The 21,230-nt window shown below is 48.2% G+C and overlaps 2 protein-coding genes across 7 annotated transcripts in view; one reads left to right on the top strand and one right to left on the bottom strand.

The window, feature by feature from the left end:
- Positions 1–7,744, top strand: part of KCND3 (potassium voltage-gated channel subfamily D member 3) — a 114,278-nt gene extending 106,534 nt beyond the window's left edge. For all 6 annotated transcript variants that reach the window (XM_032132856.1, XM_032132862.1, XM_032132859.1 and 3 more), the window contains one exon: positions 1,760–7,744. In XM_032132856.1, the coding sequence (XP_031988747.1) occupies positions 1,760–1,964 (205 nt within the window). In that variant the 3' untranslated portion in view covers positions 1,965–7,744. The remainder of the gene's footprint in view (positions 1–1,759) is intronic.
- A 1,138-nt stretch (positions 7,745–8,882) lies between these two features.
- Positions 8,883–13,905, bottom strand: DDX20 (DEAD-box helicase 20). Its single transcript, XM_032132855.1, has 11 exons — positions 13,722–13,905; positions 13,553–13,647; positions 13,217–13,385; positions 12,898–13,012; positions 12,673–12,815; positions 12,108–12,246; positions 11,767–11,825; positions 11,343–11,425; positions 10,719–10,824; positions 10,537–10,638; positions 8,883–10,181 (listed from the first exon to the last, which is right to left on the bottom strand). Exons 1-11 carry the CDS (start codon positions 13,903–13,905, stop codon positions 9,082–9,084), a joined length of 2,295 nt encoding a protein of 764 aa, XP_031988746.1. The 3' UTR covers positions 8,883–9,081.
- Positions 13,906–21,230: the final 7,325 nt, after the last annotated feature.

Raw genomic sequence — 21,230 nt, 5'->3', positions numbered from 1 at the left:
TACAGGGCAGGGGGCGTGCTGAGCGCTGGGGCCCAGCTGTGCCCAGCTGCAGGGCTGGCAGGGCTGTTCCCCAGCCAGGGGCTGGTGGCAGCATCTTTGTGTCCCTCCCAGTGATGACCCAAGGGAAGTGGCTCCTGGCTGTCCTGGGAAGAACCAGATTAAAGCCAGACTCCAGCACAGCAGCTTGTAGGTGGATATCAGGAAAAGGTTCTTCTCCCAGAGGGTGGTGGGGCACGGAACAGGCTCCCCAGGGAATGGTCATGTTGGCAAAATGAATGGGCCAGCAGTGTCTGTCAGCCAAAGCTGTTGGAGAGCTGACGTGGTCCCCCCGGGACACTCCACTGATTTCCATTGTCCAAAAATCTAAATTGCCACTCTAAGCATCACTGGAAAACAAACAAGAGGAATTTCACAATGGTGTCTTAGTAGCTGTGACCTAAAAAGCCATAAAGGACACAGTTAAAGTGTCCTTTAATACAAAATATTTTAAATTTAATTTTATACATAAATTGCTGAAAAAGAATCATTTATTCACCATATAATTCCTGCAAAAATTAAATTACTTTCTAAATCCCCCTCAGCCCATTAAGTTTTTTGTGCACCAGGGCTGGTTTTGAATGTCCCATTCCTCTTCTCCTCATTCCTATCAAAGGGATGTAAAAACCGAAACAAAGCTGCCTTTAGGGCAGCAAGCGATTGCTTTGTGACAGAAGGGCATTTCAGAGCATGAATTATGAATGAATAAGTACAAAACAAGTCTCCAGCTATTTCAGTTTCAACATGACAATATTTTAAACCAGCACCTGAAGCAGTAATTCACAGGAGTGTCAACTTTTCTGGGTGCTAAATCAGATGCCAGTGATATTTTAAAAGTCAACACTTATTTCACTTGCTTACCAAACTGTGCAAGGATGGAGAGAGAAAAAAAAGCTTTTCAGCTGTTTTTCATGTGGAATGCAACCAAGTGGGTGTACTGGTTGCCACTGGCAGAAGCACCCAGTGCCTGAGGCTGCCCCACTCTCAGGTTGTGCCCGAGGCATCCAGGGAACGGAGTGGGTTCTATTCCTGGTGTTTGAGAGATCAGAAACCATCCTCTGGTGAGTCACTCCGAGGTAACAACAGCAGCCGCTTCCCAACTGGGAGCTTTACATTCTGAAAGGACAGGCCTTGTGTTGAAAATGAACATGTTGGGCTGGTAATAGCAGACTCCTGTAGCTGTGCAGATGCACAGAAATCAACCTATCATTTTCCCTCTGTAATTAATTATAGGATGCAATTGATGCAGATCTAATAAGAATGCTCCCAGCTGTCAGATCCTTGAAACTACTGCAGAGAGAAATAAAATAGAAAAGATCAAGGGACAGTGAATATGAAAGAGGTATTTGAAATGCAAGGAAGACAACATCTTTCTCAGAAAGAACTACCTGTGCTCTGAAAAGATGCAGTACACAGGACGGTGTATTTAGATGTCCTTTTAAATAAACTAGAATTATGCAAGAAGGAAATGGAAACAGAACAATTTGCCCTGTGAAAAGCTGTATCCTAACCAGGGGGAACATTACCAAAGCTTGGTGTAATCTGTGTAGACATAAATGGTGCCTTGCAGGAACGGGGGGGGGGGGGGGGGGGGAGGACGACGTTTAAGTGGAGTCTTTGAATATTTCAGCTGAATAAGATCCTGATTAAGAACCACAACCATTCCCATCCTTTCTACTACCTCATTTTGAAAAACAAGCCAAGCACTAAATTTGTTTTCTAGTCGTTCCAGCCTCAACATGAAATCAGACGATGGGCTGAGACCGAACTGCAAAGCTGCCCAGATCACCACAGCCATCATCAGCATCCCCACGCCGCCGGCGCTGACGCCCGAGGGCGAGAGCAGACCCGGCCCGGGCAGCCCCGGCCACGCCACGAACATTCCCAGCTCGGCCACCACCAACATCGTCAAGGTCTCCGCCCTGTAAGGCGCGTCCTGCGCGGAAGGGCCGGGGGAGCCCGGAGCCCCTCTCCCTGCTCACCTCCACGCCCCCTCCTTGCTGCCGGCACGGACCGAGCCGGCGTTTGTCACCGAGGGGCCCGAGCGGGGCAGCTTCTCCAGACACGGACTGAGGCACGAGGGGGAGAGGGAGGAAGGGGCTGGATGGAGGGAAAGCCTGCGTGGAGAGCGACTTGTGCCGTGGCACGGGGCAAAAAGCAGCTGCAGAGGCTGGAGGAAGGAATCATCATGGCAACCAGAGAGTCACTGAAGCAAATGGAAATATAACACTGTGTATCGCAGCACCTTTTTAAAGGTTTTTAATGGATAATATTTATTCATGAGGAAATGACTGAAAAGGTGAAAAACAATGGATTTTGTGATTTTTTTTTTTTTTTCTTCATGGAGCAGAACCTTTAAACCAACCAAAATTTCACTTTTTTTTTTTCTTTTATAGGAAAAATTTAGACAAAAGAAGCCACCTGTCACAGCAGTTCCCCCATCGCTGTGTGTGTGTGTGTGTGAGTGTGCAGAGCCACCGAACTCGAGGGCAGGGCCTTGCCAGGGTGGGTGCCCAGCAGGACCCCAGGTGTGCCAGCACCCCCTGTGCACACCCACACGCACACACACACCTCCCACCCTGGATTTAGACTATTTTGTATCCACCTTTTAAGTCAATACAGTGCAATTGCAAACAGTGTGTTTGTCTGCTAATTATTGTCTGTGGAAACATATTTGTGGAGAAAAGCAAAAACAACAACAAAAAAAAGAGACAGGCTTTAGTAGAGTTTTAGTCTCACCTGGGTATCTGCTTTCTATTTTTGTTATCACTTACTTGTAAGAGTGTGACTAGACTACAGTTCTGTATTTTTAAAAAGGAAAAAAAAAAGGTAGGATTCTTTTTTAATACTGTGCACACAAATGGCAAAGAATGAAAGCACTGAACTCGACTGCATCAAGCGTTCCTGAGTCTAACAGAGGTTCCTTGTAATGTATGCCCATGATTTTTAAGTTTTGGTTTCTATATAGAAATTTCTTTGCTAGCACTGGACGTATAACCCATTGTAAATAGTAGCCAAATAATGTCTGGATTTATACTTGATAATAATTAACCCCGGAGCCAAATATCTTGCATGGACAGAGAGGTATTTGGCTTTTTCACAGTCTTAGGGCTCCAGTTGTCCCATCCATGGCTTCTGGGCTGCATTGATTTTGGGGATAGACCAGGTCAGCAATTTCAGTTCTCCAGTCCCAGCACAGGATCTGCTTGAGAAGGGGGAGCAGTACTGGAGTTTGGGAAACGTTTGATAACGCTTGGTACAGACAGCGTTTCCTTTTCACAGTTCTACACTTAGCTTGGGCAAAGTCTAATCATGAACTAACAGATAACCAAAAACTGAAGAACACTGTGTGGTACTGCCAGGTACCTCATCCTGTGACTGGCACCTCGTCCTGAGACCTTCCTAGGAATGATTCACCGTGAGGAAATTCATGGGCCTGACATAACTGATTCCCCCCTGCCAAGAGGAACCTTTTCCTGCCGTTCTGCCTTCCTGGAGCCCCCTTTTACAGGGGGATCCCTGAAGGGCAGAGTGAGGAACATCCCCCGCGTTCCCGCCCACCTGTCCCACCCTGTCTGGCTGATCCCTGTGGTCATGGCACAAACCTCTCCAAGGCCAATGCACTGCCCCCACCAGCCTGGAGGGAACAGGGAAAGACATCCCATGTCCTGTTCGGAGCAGTGATTTTACCAACGTCAGAGTTAGAAGAAGGGCTCAAAGCGTGTTTGAGGCTGATTCAGCAAAGGGATGATTTTTTTTTTAACATCTGCCATAACCTCTCCTGATGTAATATTTATATGCACATATACATACACATGTAACTAATTACAGACTCATACATGTATAGGTAATTAACGCTGACTTACACATACGAGCTGGCACCCTGCTTTGGTAGCGCTCCTGCTGCGAGTGAGTGATGGCTGATGCATTAACTCAATACCCTCCTTAGAATCCTACAACATCCTAGGAACAGTAGGGCTATGGCTGAGCCTCCAGTAGCTGCACCAGCTTCTAGTCATTTATTCCAGTGCTGTAATATGTTACCCAAAACTATGTTTAGTCCTGTTTTAAAAGATTAAAATGCTCTGCCTTTTGCTGCTTCCTGTAGGAGGTTATACTGCAGTTAATCTGACCATTATTGAGTTTTTTTCTTGATGTTTTAATTTAATCTTTGCTTTAATTTCATCAACTGTCATCATCTGAGCACCCCTGCTGTTCTAGATCAGAGGCCTTGCTCTCCACCACTTGCCACCTTTGCAACCTCATCTCCACTGGCACAGAGTGAGGGTGAAATGCCCCCGTGCTGACAGGGGACAGGAATAAAAATTACAAAGAGTCAGGGATTCCACCTGGATTCTTGGTGCTGCCTTTCTTATTCCTGATTTAGTGTGGAGTGGTGAACAAAGCACTTCACATCTCTGTATCTGTAAATAGCCATCGTGGCAGCCCTTGTCCAAAGCACTATTAGGGCTTCTAATTGCTGGCAAACAAACTTTTTGGAAAAGAAAATATAACATTCAATTTTAAGAGTTTAAAAAAAGGAGGAATGCCAGTTCCAGGAGTTTCTGGCTGGCTGCTTGGGCTCTGATTGCCAAAGCAGCCACAGCCTCTGTTCCCTTCCCTAAACCAGGAATTGTTATCCTTGCTGGGGAACCACGGCTTGTGCCTCTGCCATGAACTGGGCAGGTGCTGCCCCACGCTGTCAGTTCCTCAGCACAGGCTCTCAGAGGATAAAAACACACAAAATTAAGGAAGTCTAAGCCTAGAGGAACAGGGCTAAAAGTATTTTTAATGGAGGCATTAGCTCCCTTTATCCTCTGCAGTAGCCCAAGGAAAGCTTCTGAAAGCACCTGGGACTGCGCTGTGGAAAGCCTGGGAGCCCCCCCGGGAGGGCACTGAGCACCCACGGGAGCTGCAGGGACAGAGATCCATCCCTGCAGGGGCTGCCAGGCAGCAACAGAGCATCCCCGGGCTGCACAGGGGGAGAAGGACCAGCGTCCGCACAGCAGAGCAGGGAGCTGCACTACGGCCCCTCGGCCCTGACCAAAGGGAGGCACAACAGCTTCCCCAAACTTCAGAATCCTTAAACGGCACCGAGAGCAGGCCAAGCCACTCCTGAGAGTTCCTAAGGCAGAACTTCACCTGAAGGACGTGGATCATTCCCTCCAGTGCTCCCAGTGCTGCCCTGCCTTACCAGCACCCCAACCCTTCCCCGGGCTCACACACGTCCCTGGACCCCGACACTAAACCAGCACCCGGCCCTGCCCTCCCGGCCGTCCCCGGGCACCGGGCAGGGGCTGCTCCAGCTGGGGTCCCCCTGCCAGGAACAGCACCAGGATCAGGGGCAGGCTCTGGAGAACAGCCCCATGAGCCTGGCAGAACCTCAGTGCTGTGCTGGCACTTCAGTTCAAAGCCTTCCCCCTCCTCTCATTCCTTACGACTTTTTAGAGTTTTAGAAAAGTTCCTTTAAAAAAGAGATAAAAATGGATTCTTTGTACACAAAGCAAGTGGAAGGGCATTATTTTTTCAGACTTTCCTAAAGCAATATTAAAAATATCAAAGGAGCAACTCCTTTTTCTGAGCATTTTATTTCCTTTCCAAAGCTTTTTTTGAAGGAAAAATATTTTCACCGATTTTCAGCCTCTTCTATCATTAGATTTCCTCTCTTCTCACCTGGCATTGAGCTGCTAACAGGATTCACACCCAGCTGGCAGCAAATGATGAAGAATACCTTTCACACATAGGCTTTGACATCCATCTACTCTTTCCAAAATCCACCCTTTGCTTTCATTTTCCTTAAAAATCTTAAGGACACCCCTAAAGAAGAGGCCACAGATAATACATCTTGGCACACAAAAATTAAAGAATTAAACAGTTGAATCCATCCTCCACTAGCACAAGATCCTTCACTGTGATATGGCATTGCTTTTTCTAGCTTAGACTTCAAATACTCCCAGGACTCCCACTGCCTCCCTGGAGAGCTCATTCCAGAGTGACAGACTTCAATGTCAAGGATTTTTCCCCAGCTGTTCAGCCATAATTCTTTCCTTGTATTTCCTTGTATTTCTCTTGCTGCCATTTATAGTCCCTTGCACCATTTCCCCTCCTTTCCACATGAGAAATATAAAACTTTCTGCACCAAATTCTTATCGCAGAGACTGCTTTTATCTATTAAATAATTACCTTTGTTAAAAGTGAACAGGGGAAAAGACAACCCAAGTAACACACATGGCTTTAGTGTGGAATAAAGTTCGTGGATAATTCAATGTATATCTTTAATTGGCCAGAAAGACTAAATTTAGTCAATGCCACTTGTTTAACCTAAGCCTGTTGCTAATACACCTGTACTGCAACCCAGCACTTGTCATTCTCATCTAGACAGCTTCAGGCATGTGCATGAAAATCAGATTAATACCAGCTAAAGAAAGCAAATTTCCTTCAAGATTTTGCTTTTCTAAGTAAAGAGGTTGCAAACATGCTGCATCTTGCATGTATTGTAAATTCAGGAAATGAAAAATCACATTTAATTTATGTGTTGCAACATCCCTGGGACTTCGTAGTGTTTTATCTGTTGGACTAAGGCAGAGTTACAAAGTCAGCACTCGTGGAGGGCTGGTGAATATCAATAGCTTTGAACTGCAAACTTAATTCTGCTTTTAAAGTTAGGTGAATAAAACACCTTTTCCACATGATTCACCCATCCAGTCTATCTCAATTAATTTTTTGTTTTAAAACATACATTTTTCTCCAACACTTGGAGCCAACTGCAGTAGATCCATGGGTTTAAAGCCCAAGTTTTTTAGGCTTTGTATTTGCCAAAAACTCTGCCCATGGTGATTTTCTCTTTCTAAAACTGTAAGAGCAAAGGGGAGGCAGTGAACATCAGGAGCTGAGCATCAGCAGCCTGGGTTCTGCTCCTGATTTCCTGAGCAACCACTAAGTGACCTCAAAGAAGTCATTTCACCTCTCTGCCAATTCTACAGCCTGTAGAGCAATGAGCACCTCCTCTTGCACTGAGTGGAGCTCAATTCACGCCACCCCAAAATCCCACAGGGAATTCTGGATACAGAGCGCCAGAACTGCTCCTTCTGTTCAGGGAGCAAAACCTGTGCCAGAAATGCTTTAGGTGGAACAAAAGACCAGGTGACAAAGAGCTTGTGAAAATCCCTCCTCCTGTTCTCAGTCAGGTCTGTTCCTCTGTGTGTATCCGTGTGTCCCTTCCCACTTTGGGTTAAACCAGTGCTATTCCAGAGCCTCAGCTGGGAGAAGGTCCCAACCACACCAATGCTCTTCCCCACTGTTCAACCATGACTGGGAGCTCCCGGGGGCTCCTCGGGCCAACCAAGTCTCTAAAAATGGTGTGATGGTCTATTTTTGATAAACCAGTATGGCATTCCAATGCAATGGTGTTTTCTTTAGGAGTTCTATGTTATAAGAAGCTCTCAACTTTATTATTTTCTATTTTCGTACTTTAAATGGGCTTTGCTTTACAAACATCAGAGGACAGATACGAAATGTACTGGACACAACTGCAGGTAGCTTCATTTGAGAACAACTTTCTAGAAGAACCAAGTTTCCTGTTGTCTTCTTTTGGAATTGTAGTGCATATGTTGAAACTTGTATATCATTTACAGTATTGAGTCTTGTGCCACTGCTGTACCTGATGTATCCAATCCGGATTAAACAGAGTATGTGCCACAAATACCAACAGGATGCTGTAATTTCTTCTAAAAAACTTCTGGGAGGTTCTTTTGGAGAATTTTGGGTGTTGACCAAGGCCACTGAGTTGCATTTAAATACCAATTAACTCTTCCCCAAGCAATCATTAATGAAATCAGTGGGATGTCACAGGACAGCAATAATGCAGATACTGAAGTGCATCCCTCACCGTGTCCTCTTTGGGAATGTTAAGAGTTGCAAAAAAATCATCTTGGAAACAGAATCAAGCTGTCTTGGCCTTTTCCAACTACGAAGACAAAGGGAAACCCCTCCCTGGAGTCATTTGTGACACAAAGGGAATAAGGCAGGAACAAAGTACAAAAAGAAAACCTTTCAAAATTAGTGCAGAGGCAACCCGGGGTCAGCACCCTGAGCCAGCCAGCACTCCCATCTTTTCCTGCCCCAGGACAGCTCTGTACAAGCCAAACAGGAAATATCAATTAGTTTTAGCACTAATAGGTAATTCCATTTCTAATTAAAGCTTTCCTGTAAGTGTGGGAAGTCTGATATTGTTGCACCCAGAGGGACAGACCAATTATGATTGCTGCACATTTTCTACATAATTAAATCCTCTACCACACAGCTTGCTGCACACCTTGCTATAGAAATGTTATTTATTCAGTGTTAATTAACTGGATTTAAATTAGCAATACAGGCATTGAGATGCTCGTTTCACTCTGCCACTTCACAGGGATATAGTCAGTGCCTGGTGTTTACCAAGAGAATTAGGGAAAATGGGATGATCACCAACTTTGAACAGACCCTGGAGTCACACAGGGAATTCATCTTCACCCAACAGTCACAGGGAAGGCAAGGCAAGAGGGAGGTGAGGCCCTGGCACAGGGTGCCCAGAGCAGCTGGGGCTGCCCCTGGATCCCTGGCAATGCCCCAGGCCAGGCTGGACATTGGGGCTGGGAGCAGCCTGGGACAGTGGGAGGTGTCCTTGCCCAGGGCAGGGGTGGAGCAAGATGAGCTTTAAGGTCCCTTCCCACACAAACCAGTCTGGGATTCCATGAAATACAACTGGGATTGCTTTGTATTTTCTCCTTTCTGACATTTCTTACGTGGAAGTGGCTGCCTTTTATCATCCTTTGTTTACTTTGGATTGAAAAGATTCCACCTGAGCATCCTTTCTTTTCCTTTTATTAACAAATTGTAACATGGTCACTGGACCTCTGTAAAACATTTACCAGACACAGCTGCTTATAAAAAGACTCCATTTTTCTTCAATCTCAAACAATGTCTGTCCCTTATCAGTGTCCTTTAGGGCAGCACTGTTGTCACAGACCCTGTCCATTCCTAGTCCCAACCAGGAGCATCAGGACATCAATCCCCACCTTTCAGCAGCTCCCGGAGATAGACTGAGTTGACGTGGTAGGCACTCATCCAGCTGAACTGCCAGTAACTCCTGCTGTAGTGGGACACTGCTGCGTAGTAGCTCTGCCAGGCATCGTAGTAACATTGCCAGTAGTCCTCGTAACTCCAGCCCTCATGCAGAGCATCATCCCAGGAGCTGCAGGTCTGCTCCTCTTCAGTCCTCCTCGTGGAAGGACTGGAGAATTGATGGTTGTGGCTTTTCTTGTGTTTAGCACTTGGTTTCAGAACTTTCTTTTTCACTTCATTTTGCCTTGTGATGTGGGATCGCTCCCAAGGCTTCTCTGGTGCAGGACAGAAAGCTGCCGGGCCCTGCCGTGCTGCGGGCACAGCATTTCGGTCCTGTGTGTCTGAAAGTGCCCCAAAGCACGAGTTATCGGCCCCACTACTAAGGGAATCCCTGGAGCTGTCTGAGCCATCAGAGTCAGCAGACACATCCCCGTTTGCTGCCATCTCTGTGTGATGTTCCATCTCTTCCCACTCCACATCCCCACTTCTGGGCAGCTCACGTTGCTCTCCTGGGCCTGAATAACTTCTTAAAATCTCCACCTCTCTCTCTGACCCTTCTTTAATGAAATGCTCATAGTCTTCAACGAAATCTGAGAAGCTCCAGGGATTGGTGAGTTGGTTTTTGAAAGAAGACAAGCATGGAATTTTGGGAAGATTTTTTTTTAAGGCCTCCTCATCTGGAGCCTGCGTGCTGTGCTGTGCATCCATCCTGGAGATGGGTTTGACTTGATTCCTCCGTTCTGTGCGACAGTTGGAAGTTTGGGGGGTTCTACTATTTTCCTTTACATTTGCAGGATTTGTGCACTTTTTTATCTTTTTTTGCTTCAGAGTCTTTTTTGGCCTTTCTACAGAAGAATTATCCCTTGGAAGATTAGAGAGAGGCTGAGGTAAGTCTGAAAAGCCATTCTGGACAGGCTGCAGCACTGGTTCCTCTGGTTTAGGACACACAGTGTCACAATTCCCCAAAGGAGCTGTAGGTATTGCAGGTTTAACTTCTACCTCCCCATCTTCAAACTGCTCCATCATTCCAGGAGGGATGGGCTCTGCACAGCAGAAAAACAAGCAGCCACTCAATCAAGTGCATCCCTCCCTCTGAACTCACACAAGTACCCAAGTGAAGCTTCTCAAAATCACATGTTAAGACATCAAGTGAGGACCACAAACCAACCCCTTCAATTCTTCAAGAGTTTAAAGAGCCAGAACATTTCCTTCATAGAAGGCATCAAAGACAGCTCAAGACAAACACTACATCACTTGTCAGGAGCAGAGTGTGAAGAACCTGGACTAAAAGCAAAGCAGCCCCAGCAGAAGAGCCCCACATCAGCCCCCTGGACTTGTCTGAAGCTCTGACTAGCAGAAAACCCCCAAGCCCAGCGGCATCCCCAGCACAGAGCCTACCCGGCAGAGGAAGAAGCTGCAGGTTGCACTTCCGAGCAATTTTCATCATCGTGTTCTCCTCCTCCCCACGGCAGCAGTAGGTCACAGATAAACCCAAGGTGCCTGTGAGATGGAACAGAGTTAATTCCCAAGGAGGGCCAGCAGAGCCCAGCAGAGCTGCAGGGTGCCAGGGCTGTCCCTACCGAAGCGCCCGGCTCGGCCAATGCGGTGCATGTAGGTCTCCCAGTCCAGGGGCACGTCCAGGTTGATGACCAGGTTCACCCTCTCAGCATCAATTCCACGAGATGTCTGCAGAAAGTGAGGAGGAAAAAAGGGCAGTGAGAGCTGAATAATTCAGCAGAGCTTTAAATAAATACAGACCCACAGAGAGGCTGGACGGGACCAGAGTGGGGTCATCTGGTCCAACCTCCCCAGGGTCATCTCTGCCATGTTTGGCACTCACAACACACTGCCCACAGAGTAAAACTTCCAGCTGCAAAGCAACAGATAAATTGAAAACTACTTTTGAGCCAGATCACAGAATGGGTTGGGTTGGATGAGCCCTAAAAGTATCATCCCATTCCAACCCCCTGCCATGGGCAGGCAGATGAGGCACTGGGGGTGATTTCTGAGCCTCACAGTGAAAAGAAGTCAGAAACCCCACGGTGCTTATCAGCACATTCATGTTCTCTCCACTTCCAAGCCAAATCTAATCCTCTGAAGTAACTTTATGTGCAATACTCCTGCATGCTGTAAAATTTGCAGAGCAGTTAATAAGTTTGAAATAAAATCTGTAAAAAGCTTGTTTGAAAGCAGTAAAAGCTCACCAAGTCTGTGGAAATCAGAACTCTGCAGTGGAATTGCTTTAATTTAGCCATGGCATCAAGTCGCTGATTCTGATTCATGTTGCCTAGGAAGATAAAAATCAGAAGCAGGTTACATTCTTCATCTTTACGCCCCTCACATTTTAGAAAATGTTGCTTTGTATTGTCACAAGTAAGACAGAAACTTCCTCAAACACCACTTCCAAATATGTAAAGAAGGAACAAACAAAACTTGAAAACTCAGGTCACTCATTACAGAAATAATTCTTTTGCTTGTTGAGTCTTGAAAAGACCTATGAAGGTTCAAATGTTCTTCTCAGCCATTTAACCAGAGGCCGTGCAAGGCAAGATTCAAGATTAATTTTCCTATTTTAGGTCACGTTTATGCACAATTTCAGTAGAATCAGAAAGTTGTAAATGGATTTACCTGAAATGCACTCGGCAGGGAAGCCTCTGGATGTCAGTATTTCAGCCAGATGTTGAGCCCTGAGGGAACACACACAATGAAAATTGGAAATAAAACCCCAGGCCTAACAACCCCAGGGCATTTCTTAGGTTACTCTCTACAGCCAAGGACTGCATTTCTGTATTTTCAGTATTTCCCGCTGCATTCCTCAGGGTGTATTTCACACCTGAAGTTTGCAGACTGCTATGAGACCTCACAGGTCTCATAAATTTATCCATATGCACAGAAATTTATCCATGGCTGGACATTACAACCGCTGCTTTCAAACAAGCTTTGTCCAGATGTTATTTCAAATGCATTACCTGCTGTGCAGATTTGAGAAGACTAAGGCTTGGTTGAATGGGATCTTACTGAACAACTCCTGCAGGTGCCGGGTTTTTTCCTCAAAGGTTTTATGTGGAAGGGGATGGGAATTCACAATTTTGTAGTACTGCTTCAGCCCTGAGCAAGAAACCAAAACAACAGATTAGGGGTTGCCATAAAAACCTGTAGTCCTGTAATCATGTGATACTGCAGCTGAAGGAAAACTTCAAACAAAGACAAGCATAAGAACCTCCAGGAAAAGTTTTTCTTAAAAGGCTGAAATATTCTTTGAATGATAGAAACAGCAAAGTTCCATTTGTCACTAGTATTTTAAATATACAGAATCACAGACTGGTTTGGGATGGAAAAGCCTTCAAAGACCATCTCATTCCACTTCAAGATTCACAACATCAACACTGGGAATCAATATCCGTAAACTGAACAACTCAGATACAGGTGAAATTATGGAAAATCATGCATTTTAAAGGCATGTGTTTTGGTTTTAGTCTCGTCCTCTGAATTTGTTGCTAACAGTGTCGCTCTACCTGCTGTTCATGCGCTTACCAAGGAGGCCTGGATCCGTGGGGTTCAGCCTCACAAACGTGGGCTCCCTCATGTACCTGGTGAGAGCAGCAGCCAAGGACTCAGGGTAAGTGGCTGAAACTGCCAACATCTGCTTATTGGTTGGGAGTGAGGAGTAGATCCAACTGCGGGACAAAGCCATGGGAATTATTTACCAAAACACACCTGATGTAATGATACAGGCATGAGGGAAGGGTTTTTCCTTACTTGATCTGTTCCTGGAAGCTGCCCTCCTCCAGCAGCTTGTCTGCCTCGTCCAGGACGAAGAGCCGGACGCTGGCTGTGCTCAGGTAGTCCAGCTCGATGAGCTGCTTGATCCGACCTGCAGGGGAGGGAAAAGTAAAAACAGCTTCAAGAACATGAACTGAAACATTCTAATGATGAACTTTTAAAGTATTTTTAAATTACCTTTGAGGCTGTGCCCTGTTAATGACAACAAACAAACCCAAGCCAGCCTTCTGAAGCCCCAGTTATTGTACCGTGGAGGATCACACAGGACACAAATCTCAGCAAAGCTCCTCCCTACCTGGGGAGCCCACAGCTATGTGGCACTTCTTCAGCCTGCTTTTGTCCTGGCTCAGAGGAGTCCCTCCAATGAAGACATGGCATTCCAAGCCTTCCATTTTTATGGCAATCGCTGTGATCACGGCGTGGATCTGCACGGCAATCTCCCTCGTGGGAGCCAGGATCAGGATCTGCGCGGGGCAAGGATTAAACGGGAGGATTAAAGCCGCAGGACGGCGCTGAGAGCTCGCTCCCAGCGCGGTGGTGCTTTCCAGCGCTGTGTCTCACGGCCTTCAACGCCGTATTTCCCCCCAAAAGAGCGATTTCCCCTCCTAAAGCACCCCCGGCCCGGGCCCACCTGCGTGGCGGGGCTCTCCAGCAGCACCGCGTCCAGGGCGATGGTGGCGAACACGCAGGTCTTGCCGGTGCCAGACTTGGCCTGCACGATGAGATCTGCAAAGAGCGGCCACGGGGGTCAGGGCAGCCCCCGGGGAGCCCCCAGCCCCGCGCCCGGCCCGCCCGCTCACCCAGCCCGCAGCGCCCCAGAGGGATGGCCTTCAGCTGCACCGGCGACGGCCGATGGAACCCGGCAGCCTCCAGCCCCGCTACCACCGGCGGCGACAGCAGGAGGGAGCCGAAGTCGGAGGGGCCGCCGGGCACCAGCACGTCCCGGGTGCGGAACCGGCCCTGCGCCTCCGCGGGCGCCGCCATCTTGGCGGGGCGGGTGGGCGAAGTCTCGCGAGATGTGCCGTAATCCCGAGCCGGGGCGAGCCGCCGGTGCCGCCGCCAGGGGGCGCCGGGGCAGAGGGAAGATGGCGGCGGCTCCGCCTCAGGGCGGGACAGGGCGGGACAGAGCGGGGACTGGGGGGGACAGAGCGGGGATAGAGCGGGGACAGAGCGGGGACAGAGCGGGGACAGAGCGGGGATAGAGCGGGGACAGAGCGGGACAGTGCAGGGACTAGGGGGGGACAGAGCGGGGACAGAGCGGGGACAGAGCGGGACAGAGCGGGGACACAGCGGGGACACAGCGGGGATAGAGCGGGGATAGAGCGGGACAGAGCGGGGACTGGGGGGGACAGAGCGGGGACAGAGCGGGACAGAGCGGGGACAGAGCGGGGACTGGGGGGGACAGAGCGGGGACAGAGCGGGACAGAGCGGGGACAGAGCGGGACAGAGCGGGGATAGAGCGGGGACAGAGCGGGGATAGAGCGGGGATAGAGCGGGGATAGAGCGGGGATAGAGCGGGGACAGAGCGGGACAGTGCAGGGACTAGGGGGGGACAGAGCAGGGACAGAGCGGGGACAGAGCGGAACAGAGCGGGGACAGAGCGGGGATAGAGCGGGACAGAGCGGGGATAGAGCGGGGACAGAGCGGGGACAGAGCGGGGATAGAGCGGGACAGAGCGGGGATAGAGCGGGGACAGAGCGGGACAGTGCAGGGACTAGGGGGGGACAGAGCAGGGACAGAGCGGGGACAGAGCGGGACAGAGCGGGGACAGAGCGGGGACACAGCGGGGATAGAGCGGGGACAGAGCGGGGATAGAGCGGGGACAGAGCGGGGACAGAGGGGACAGAGCGGGGACAGAGCGGGGACAGAGCGGGGACAGCGGGGACAGAGCGGGGACACAGCGGGGACACAGCGGGGATAGAGCGGGGACAGAGCGGGGATAGAGCGGGACAGAGCGGGGACAGAGCGGGGACAGAGCGGGACAGAGCGGGGACAGAGCGGGGGACAGAGCGGGGACAGAGCGGGGACAGAGCGGGACAGAGCGGGGACTGGGGGGGGGACAGAGCGGGGACAGAGCGGGACAGAGCGGGGACAGAGCGGGGACTGGGGGGGGGACAGAGCGGGGACAGAGCGGGACAGAGCGGGGATAGAGCGGGGACAGAGCGGGGACTGGGGGGGGGACAGAGCGGGACAGAGCGGGACAGAGCGGGGACTGGGGGGGACAGAGCGGGGACAGAGCGGGGACTAGGGGGGGACAGAGCGGGGATAGAGCGGGGACAGAGCGGGGACAGAGCGGGACAGAGCGGGGACAGAGCGGGGACTGGGGGGGGGACAGAGCGGGACAGAGCGGGACAGAGCGGGGACTGGGGGGGACAGAGCGGGGACAGAGCGGGGACTAGGGGGGGACAGAGCGGGGATAGAGCGGGGACAGAGCGGGGACAGAGCGGGACAGAGCGGGGACAGAGCGGGGACAGAGCAGGGACAAGGGGGGGACAGAGCGGGGACAAGGGGGGGACAGAGCGGGGACTAGGGGGGGACAGAGCGGTCCCGGTGCGGACGGGCCCGGAATACCCCAAAACCATCACTGCGCCCAGCTCCTGGCCCTGCACAGACACCCCAAAATCCCACCCTGCACTCCCTGAGCTCCGGCAGCCCTGGGGCCGTGCCCATCCCCGAGGAGAGGACACAGCTCACAGAACACACAAACATGATTTATGAGCCTACAGAAAATTACTTACTACAAAAAATTAACAGTACAGTATTCACTCAGCAAAGGGTAAATGTGTTAATCTGTATGTGCGTTACTTACTACCCTCTGTAGACCACTTATTTTAAATCGTGGGTGGGTTTATGAATATCAACTTTTATTGTAGCACTTCAGAGGCTCTGGACATGCCGCTTCCATTCATTGCAAGGGGATTTGGAAAATCTCCACAGTGGCTTCTACTGTACAAGCACATACACTGTGTCATTATTCTTACAGTGCTGGGCAGCCTAAATGAATTTTAATGGCTTTGGTGTATCACAGGCTTGGTCACGCCTTTGAAATTCCTCATGTCTATATTCCTGGGGGAGAAAAGTCTGTCAGATTCTATTCAGTTATTTTTTATTATGAAGATATTTTCCTGTGACTATCTGAGTACCGAGCACTGCAGGACAAAGAGCAGTTCCAGTTTGGGGAGCTCCCCTCCACCAAGGGGGACGCAGCAGGTGGCTGGGACTGTGCCCCAGAGCACAGGTAACAGGATGTGAAAAAGGATCTACAGGCATTCTGCTGGGCCAATTGTTTTTAAAATTTTAAGTGGATATTCTCATTGGTCCTCAAGGGGAAAGAGTCTCCAATGTGAGATAATTGTCTCTGGATAAATCTGGGAAAGGAGACAGACAAAGACACCTGGACACAAAAAACATTTGATTAAATACAGCCTTTCATAACCCTTTTAAATTGATGTGATTTGAACAGACAAGAAAGAGCAGTGAGGAGGGACTGTTCCCGGGTGGGAAGGGCAGCAAGGAGGTGAAAAAGCAACCCCCAGGAGCCATTGCAGGAACTGCTCCCCTCTCTATTTTTCTCACTTACTCCTTTTCTCCCCTGAGGTTTCATACAAGTTGCAGTACAGCCAAGGTGATCTGAAGACAGACATTATTCTCTGTGGTGCATTAATGAGACACTCAGACACCTCGCCGTCATTCAGAAAGATACTGCTGTTTGTAGCTATTTAATTTTCCTTCAGATGTTCGATGCAGACAGACTCCAAACCATCTCCCTGTGTGTGACACCCTTCCCCACGACGACTGGCAGATCTGTTGTCCCTCTCCTGCTGGTTTTGGCTTTGACTGAGGGGGCTGTGTCACATTTCGGCTCCTGCAGCTCTGTCAGTCGACCCATGAAAAGTTTTGTTTTAACCCTTATTCCCATATTAAATCTTACCTGCTCCTGCTCCTCACGTTGTTGTAAGCTCTCTGTAAGTGGTGTGCTGTGCCATGAGTCACAGTATAAATAGGAATCTTCACCCTTCAGGCCTTGCTTTACCGCAGTGACTCTCGAGTGCTGAATTCCCGTTGTCGACATTCACGTCAGCCCCGCCAAGAGGAATCTGCAGTTTTGCCATGACATTGCTTTGCTTTTGCTTGCAGTAGGATCCAAAGGAAATATTCCTGCTCAGAGCAGCCTCTGGAAATCTTGACATTTAATCTGAATACTCTGCAGGCAGAGTAGGTCCTGGGAAAGGATTTAGGTTAGTAAAATAAGCAGATGAGACATCCTTCAGAGCTGGAGTATTACTAAAATAACAGGTTCTTTTGAAGGGATATTAACTCTCTAGCTCGGGGCCATAAAAATCCTCAAGGTTTTAGGATGTAGAAAAGCCCTGCTAGGGAAAATTCTTCCTCCCATACACACTGAGAGCATGTTTTATTCCTCTGAGAAAGTGCTCAACACATTCTTGTCCCTGTCACAAAGTGCACATCACATATTTGACTTTAATTCCATGGCAGACTTCTTTTCCTCTGAATCTGTATATCAATGTATCAGCTTTAGATAAATGATATTCTATGACACCTGTGAGTGATGCTGCTGATACTCAAGGTCAGGTTCTCGCTATTTCAGACTATTTCAGCCTAACACCTGCAATACCAGGTCTTAGTACCTGTACTAAATAATTCCCACAGATTTATCCATCTCCTCCTTTTGTTATAAATTTACTCTTCATTTACAACACTCAAATTCTTGTTGTGACTCTTTGAAATACTGAGGTAAAGTGCTCGTGGATAATTTGTATTGGCTTCCTGAACTGTTGGGTTGTGTCTTACGAATATATTCATTATAGATTTGGACATTGCTGCTGCAAACAGGCACCAGCTTTGCCTTATTCCTTTGCCTTCAAAGGATTTGTCTTTCAGATCTGCCAAGACATGGAATTATTCAGAGCAAATCTGGTTTACATAATATTTGTAGAATATTTTGAAAGTGAGATAATCTCATCCTCCTCTCCCAGATGTTTTCAGATTAAGACAGGGAAGCTTCTCTGTTCTCTGCAGCACGCGTGAGTCACTCTTTGGAGTGTGGGACGTATTTGTGTTTACACTGCCATGGAAACTGTGTTTGTTCTCTGTACAGTAGAGCCCAGGACCGTGAAAGGGCCATTGATCCCAGCAGAGACAGTGGCTGCATATTCACCACCGAAAATTGACTCTGAGCACCCTGCACATTCACTTTCCCTCTGGAAAAAAAAGCTGCATGGCAAGTTACCAAGGAGCAGCAAGGCTTTGGAGCAGCCAAATCTTCTCTGTTGCTTTAGTAACTGACAAAGTTGTGGGTTTTTCCCAGCAAGTCTGGTGCATGGAGCTGTCATAAATAATGATGATGATGAGGAGGATGGTGATGTCTTACATCCATCTAGAGCTCATTTCAGTGCCCTCCTGTGGAATGGATTTGGTTCCTTGTCAGGCACATTCTTCACAAGGATCAAGGAGAACTCCCCAGACTTCAGATGGAGTCTCAAGTCCACGGGGGAGTGACCACAGGCACAGGCATGGGTGCAGCTGCAGATAAAAGCAAGCAGACCTCAGGGATCGGGTCAGAGCAGCTATTTCAGCTCTACGGTGAGAAATGCCAGTATTTCGCTCCTGTTGTTTTCCTCCAGATAAGTAAACATCACCCCATTTAAATCTTAGATACCAAGATTTGCTAAATTATTTTTTCAGCTCGTATGAGCACGATCTAGGTCACGAAAGCGCAGCGAGCCGAGATGAAATCCAGTAGTTCTTCAGCACGAGACAGCACAGTGGCTGCACAAGGAGCTTCCCTGGTACTTACTCCTGGCACTCCAGTGCAAGCAGAGCAATGCCAGGAGCTGGAATTTGGCTGGAGCAGAGTTAAAAGTTTTTATTTTGAGGATGGGGCATAGTGAGGGGTTGAGGCATGTCACAAGTGCAGAGACTGTATGCACTAAATTAGACTTAAGAAGAAATAGTCAGATTTTCAGGGATATTTTATCTCTTTATGCACAAATATAAAACCAGGCAAAGTTCTGACATTATATCCTTACCTATGGGTGGATGTTTCTGCCCCAGTGGGTTTAAACAAGGATGGATGCAATTCAGGTCATGCTGCAGCTGAAGTGGGAGGAAATTCTGAAAGGTTTGTTGTCAGTGTGCAGGAAAGTCGAAAGGAAAGAAAATTCAGCGATAACTACACTTGTTAGTTCAGCAAAGAACAGTCATGTGGGAGCCTGGAGAAACCAGATCAATGAACTGAAAGACAACAAATGAGATGAGCCTTCAGCTGTGAAGGGATGGATGTTTCCTCAATCAGGAAGGAATGAGGCAGTTAATAGAAGTGGAATACTCCACTCTGAAGGAGTATTCTAATTTTTGCCCAAGGATCTCAGTTTTTCATTTTATCCTGAAATAAACCATGTAGCTTTCTGCTTGAGGGTGTTTTATTCTTGGCTCTGTATTTTCTCGGAGATCTGATTTTCCACTGCACTGCACCATCTGCTCATGGTTTACACCATGACAGAGCGGAAGGAGTGCAGGGCCTGGCATGAGGTGTTGGTGCTGCTTTGAACCAGTTGTCTACACGCAAGAGAAAAATGCTGCTTAGTAAGGCAATCCCACTGAGAAAATATTTCAGATTTTTCTCTTCTCTTGCAAGTTCCCAGGAGTTTGGAGCACATGAATATTCTGGTCTTTTCTTTATTCTGTGCTCATGAACTCCTTTATCAGTCTCCTGGGACAGGAGTAGCCCCGGAGGCTGGAAAATGGATCAAAAAGATGTCCTTAGCAGAAGCCAAACAGAGCCTAGAAACTCTTCCTGTTCATCTGCCAGAAGATCACAGAGTCTGGTGTCCTGCAAGAGGTGCAGGTGCTTACAGCATCTGCCACTTGCCATGTACACGTGCAGGTGGCCTCCTGAATCCTTGACACGTGCTGAAGGTAAAACACTGTGTAAGCTCAGTTTGATCCTTCCAATAACCATGGCTATCATTGGTATCTCTGCTGTACTGCAGTAGTCAAAGGATGTGAGAGCATCAGTTAAATTCGGGAGTGATGCGGTGAACAGAGACCTGGGTGCTGAGCTGGCCCTTCCTGCCCATGTCTGGGACCCTGGAGAGGCCTGGGCAGCCGGGTCGTTCCCTGTGCCTCAGCAACTGCCCGAGCCGGGCGTTCCGGCCCCTGTGCTCCACTGGAGCCATCCCAGCTTTCTGATTTTTCACTCCTGCCTGGCTCTTCAACCTGCCATATGCTTGGATAGGCCGTGGACATCCACACCAGACCCCGGCCCGTGGGGAACAGCCAGCTGGCCAACAAATCCTGCCAGATTTCAGGAAAAAATCATAGCTGGGTTAGCTGGCTTAGACTGTACGAAAGACTCGAGACTGGCAAGTACCCACTCACATGATGGCACATCACATCCCTGTTGGAAGTGATTCACTTTTTGATAAGGTCATTTCTTTAATAAATTAATTTATTATCCCTGCATTCTACAGAGCCTTGAAGAGGGATGCTGTTCCCATTCTTAACAGATGGGAAATGGGAACCCTGAAATGAGCAGAGACAGGAAATTTTGATCCATAATAAAAGAGACAGTGGAAGGATCAATAAACATTAACTCTGGAGTGTTTCCCAAACACATGTGAAAGGGCAGATCGCAAATTTCCCATTTAAATTGGATTTTGACACAAAGGTCAGCTTTCAAAATCACAGAAACTGATTTCTATAAACAAACAAGCAAACAAACCAAATCCTATTACCATCTATAAAAAATGTTTTCCTCCAAAATATAAAGACCCGGAGAGGCAAACATTTTAGCCAGTCTTTGTCAAATCTATGGTAAAAAACCAAGTAATTACATTTTTAATCCCAAATTTTAGAACACAAAGTAGTATTTCTTCTCCTATCAAGTTCTTTAGCATTGCAGAGCGACTCAGACAAACCTTGTTAAATTATCACAGGGGGCTCAGCATTTATCATCTAAACAACACATTTTGCAAATAAGATGAGAGTAATATTTATTTGTGAGAAACACTCAAAACTTCAAACCCTTTCAAATTCAGAGCAGTTATAAAGTCTGATGATCCAAAAGTGTTTGTATTTTTTTTTCCTGGCTCGCCTGTCCATCTGTTTGGTGTCCTGTGGTGACAAGCAATATTAGAGGTTGTTGATCCGAGATAAAAGAATCCTGGTCTTAGAGGGGCTCATCCGTAGCTCCCACATCCCCCATACCCCGGAGTTTTCCAGGTGCTCTGTGTGCGCAGACTCCCACGGGCTGAAACAGCGCCGGTGGAACAGGGATGGAAAACTGT

The sequence above is a fragment of the Corvus moneduloides genome, chromosome 24 (genome assembly GCF_009650955.1).
Source record: "Corvus moneduloides isolate bCorMon1 chromosome 24, bCorMon1.pri, whole genome shotgun sequence".
NCBI classification, from domain to species: domain Eukaryota; kingdom Metazoa; phylum Chordata; class Aves; order Passeriformes; family Corvidae; genus Corvus; species Corvus moneduloides.
This window is presented reverse-complemented; position numbering and strand designations above follow the sequence as displayed.

Bases quoted from the DNA above. Each gene is read 5' to 3' on its own strand.
- DDX20 (XM_032132855.1), bottom strand. From the start codon at position 13,905: ATGGCGGCGCCCGCGGAGGCGCAGGGCCGGTTCCGCACCCGGGACGTG. The intron at 12,247-12,672 runs GTAAGCGCATGA...TTTCTTGCTCAG, and splicing joins CACGGATCCAGGCCTCCTTG to GGCTGAAGCAGTACTACAAA. The intron at 10,182-10,536 runs GTAGGCTCTGTG...TCTGCTGTGCAG, and splicing joins GCAGCTTCTTCCTCTGCCGG to AGCCCATCCCTCCTGGAATG.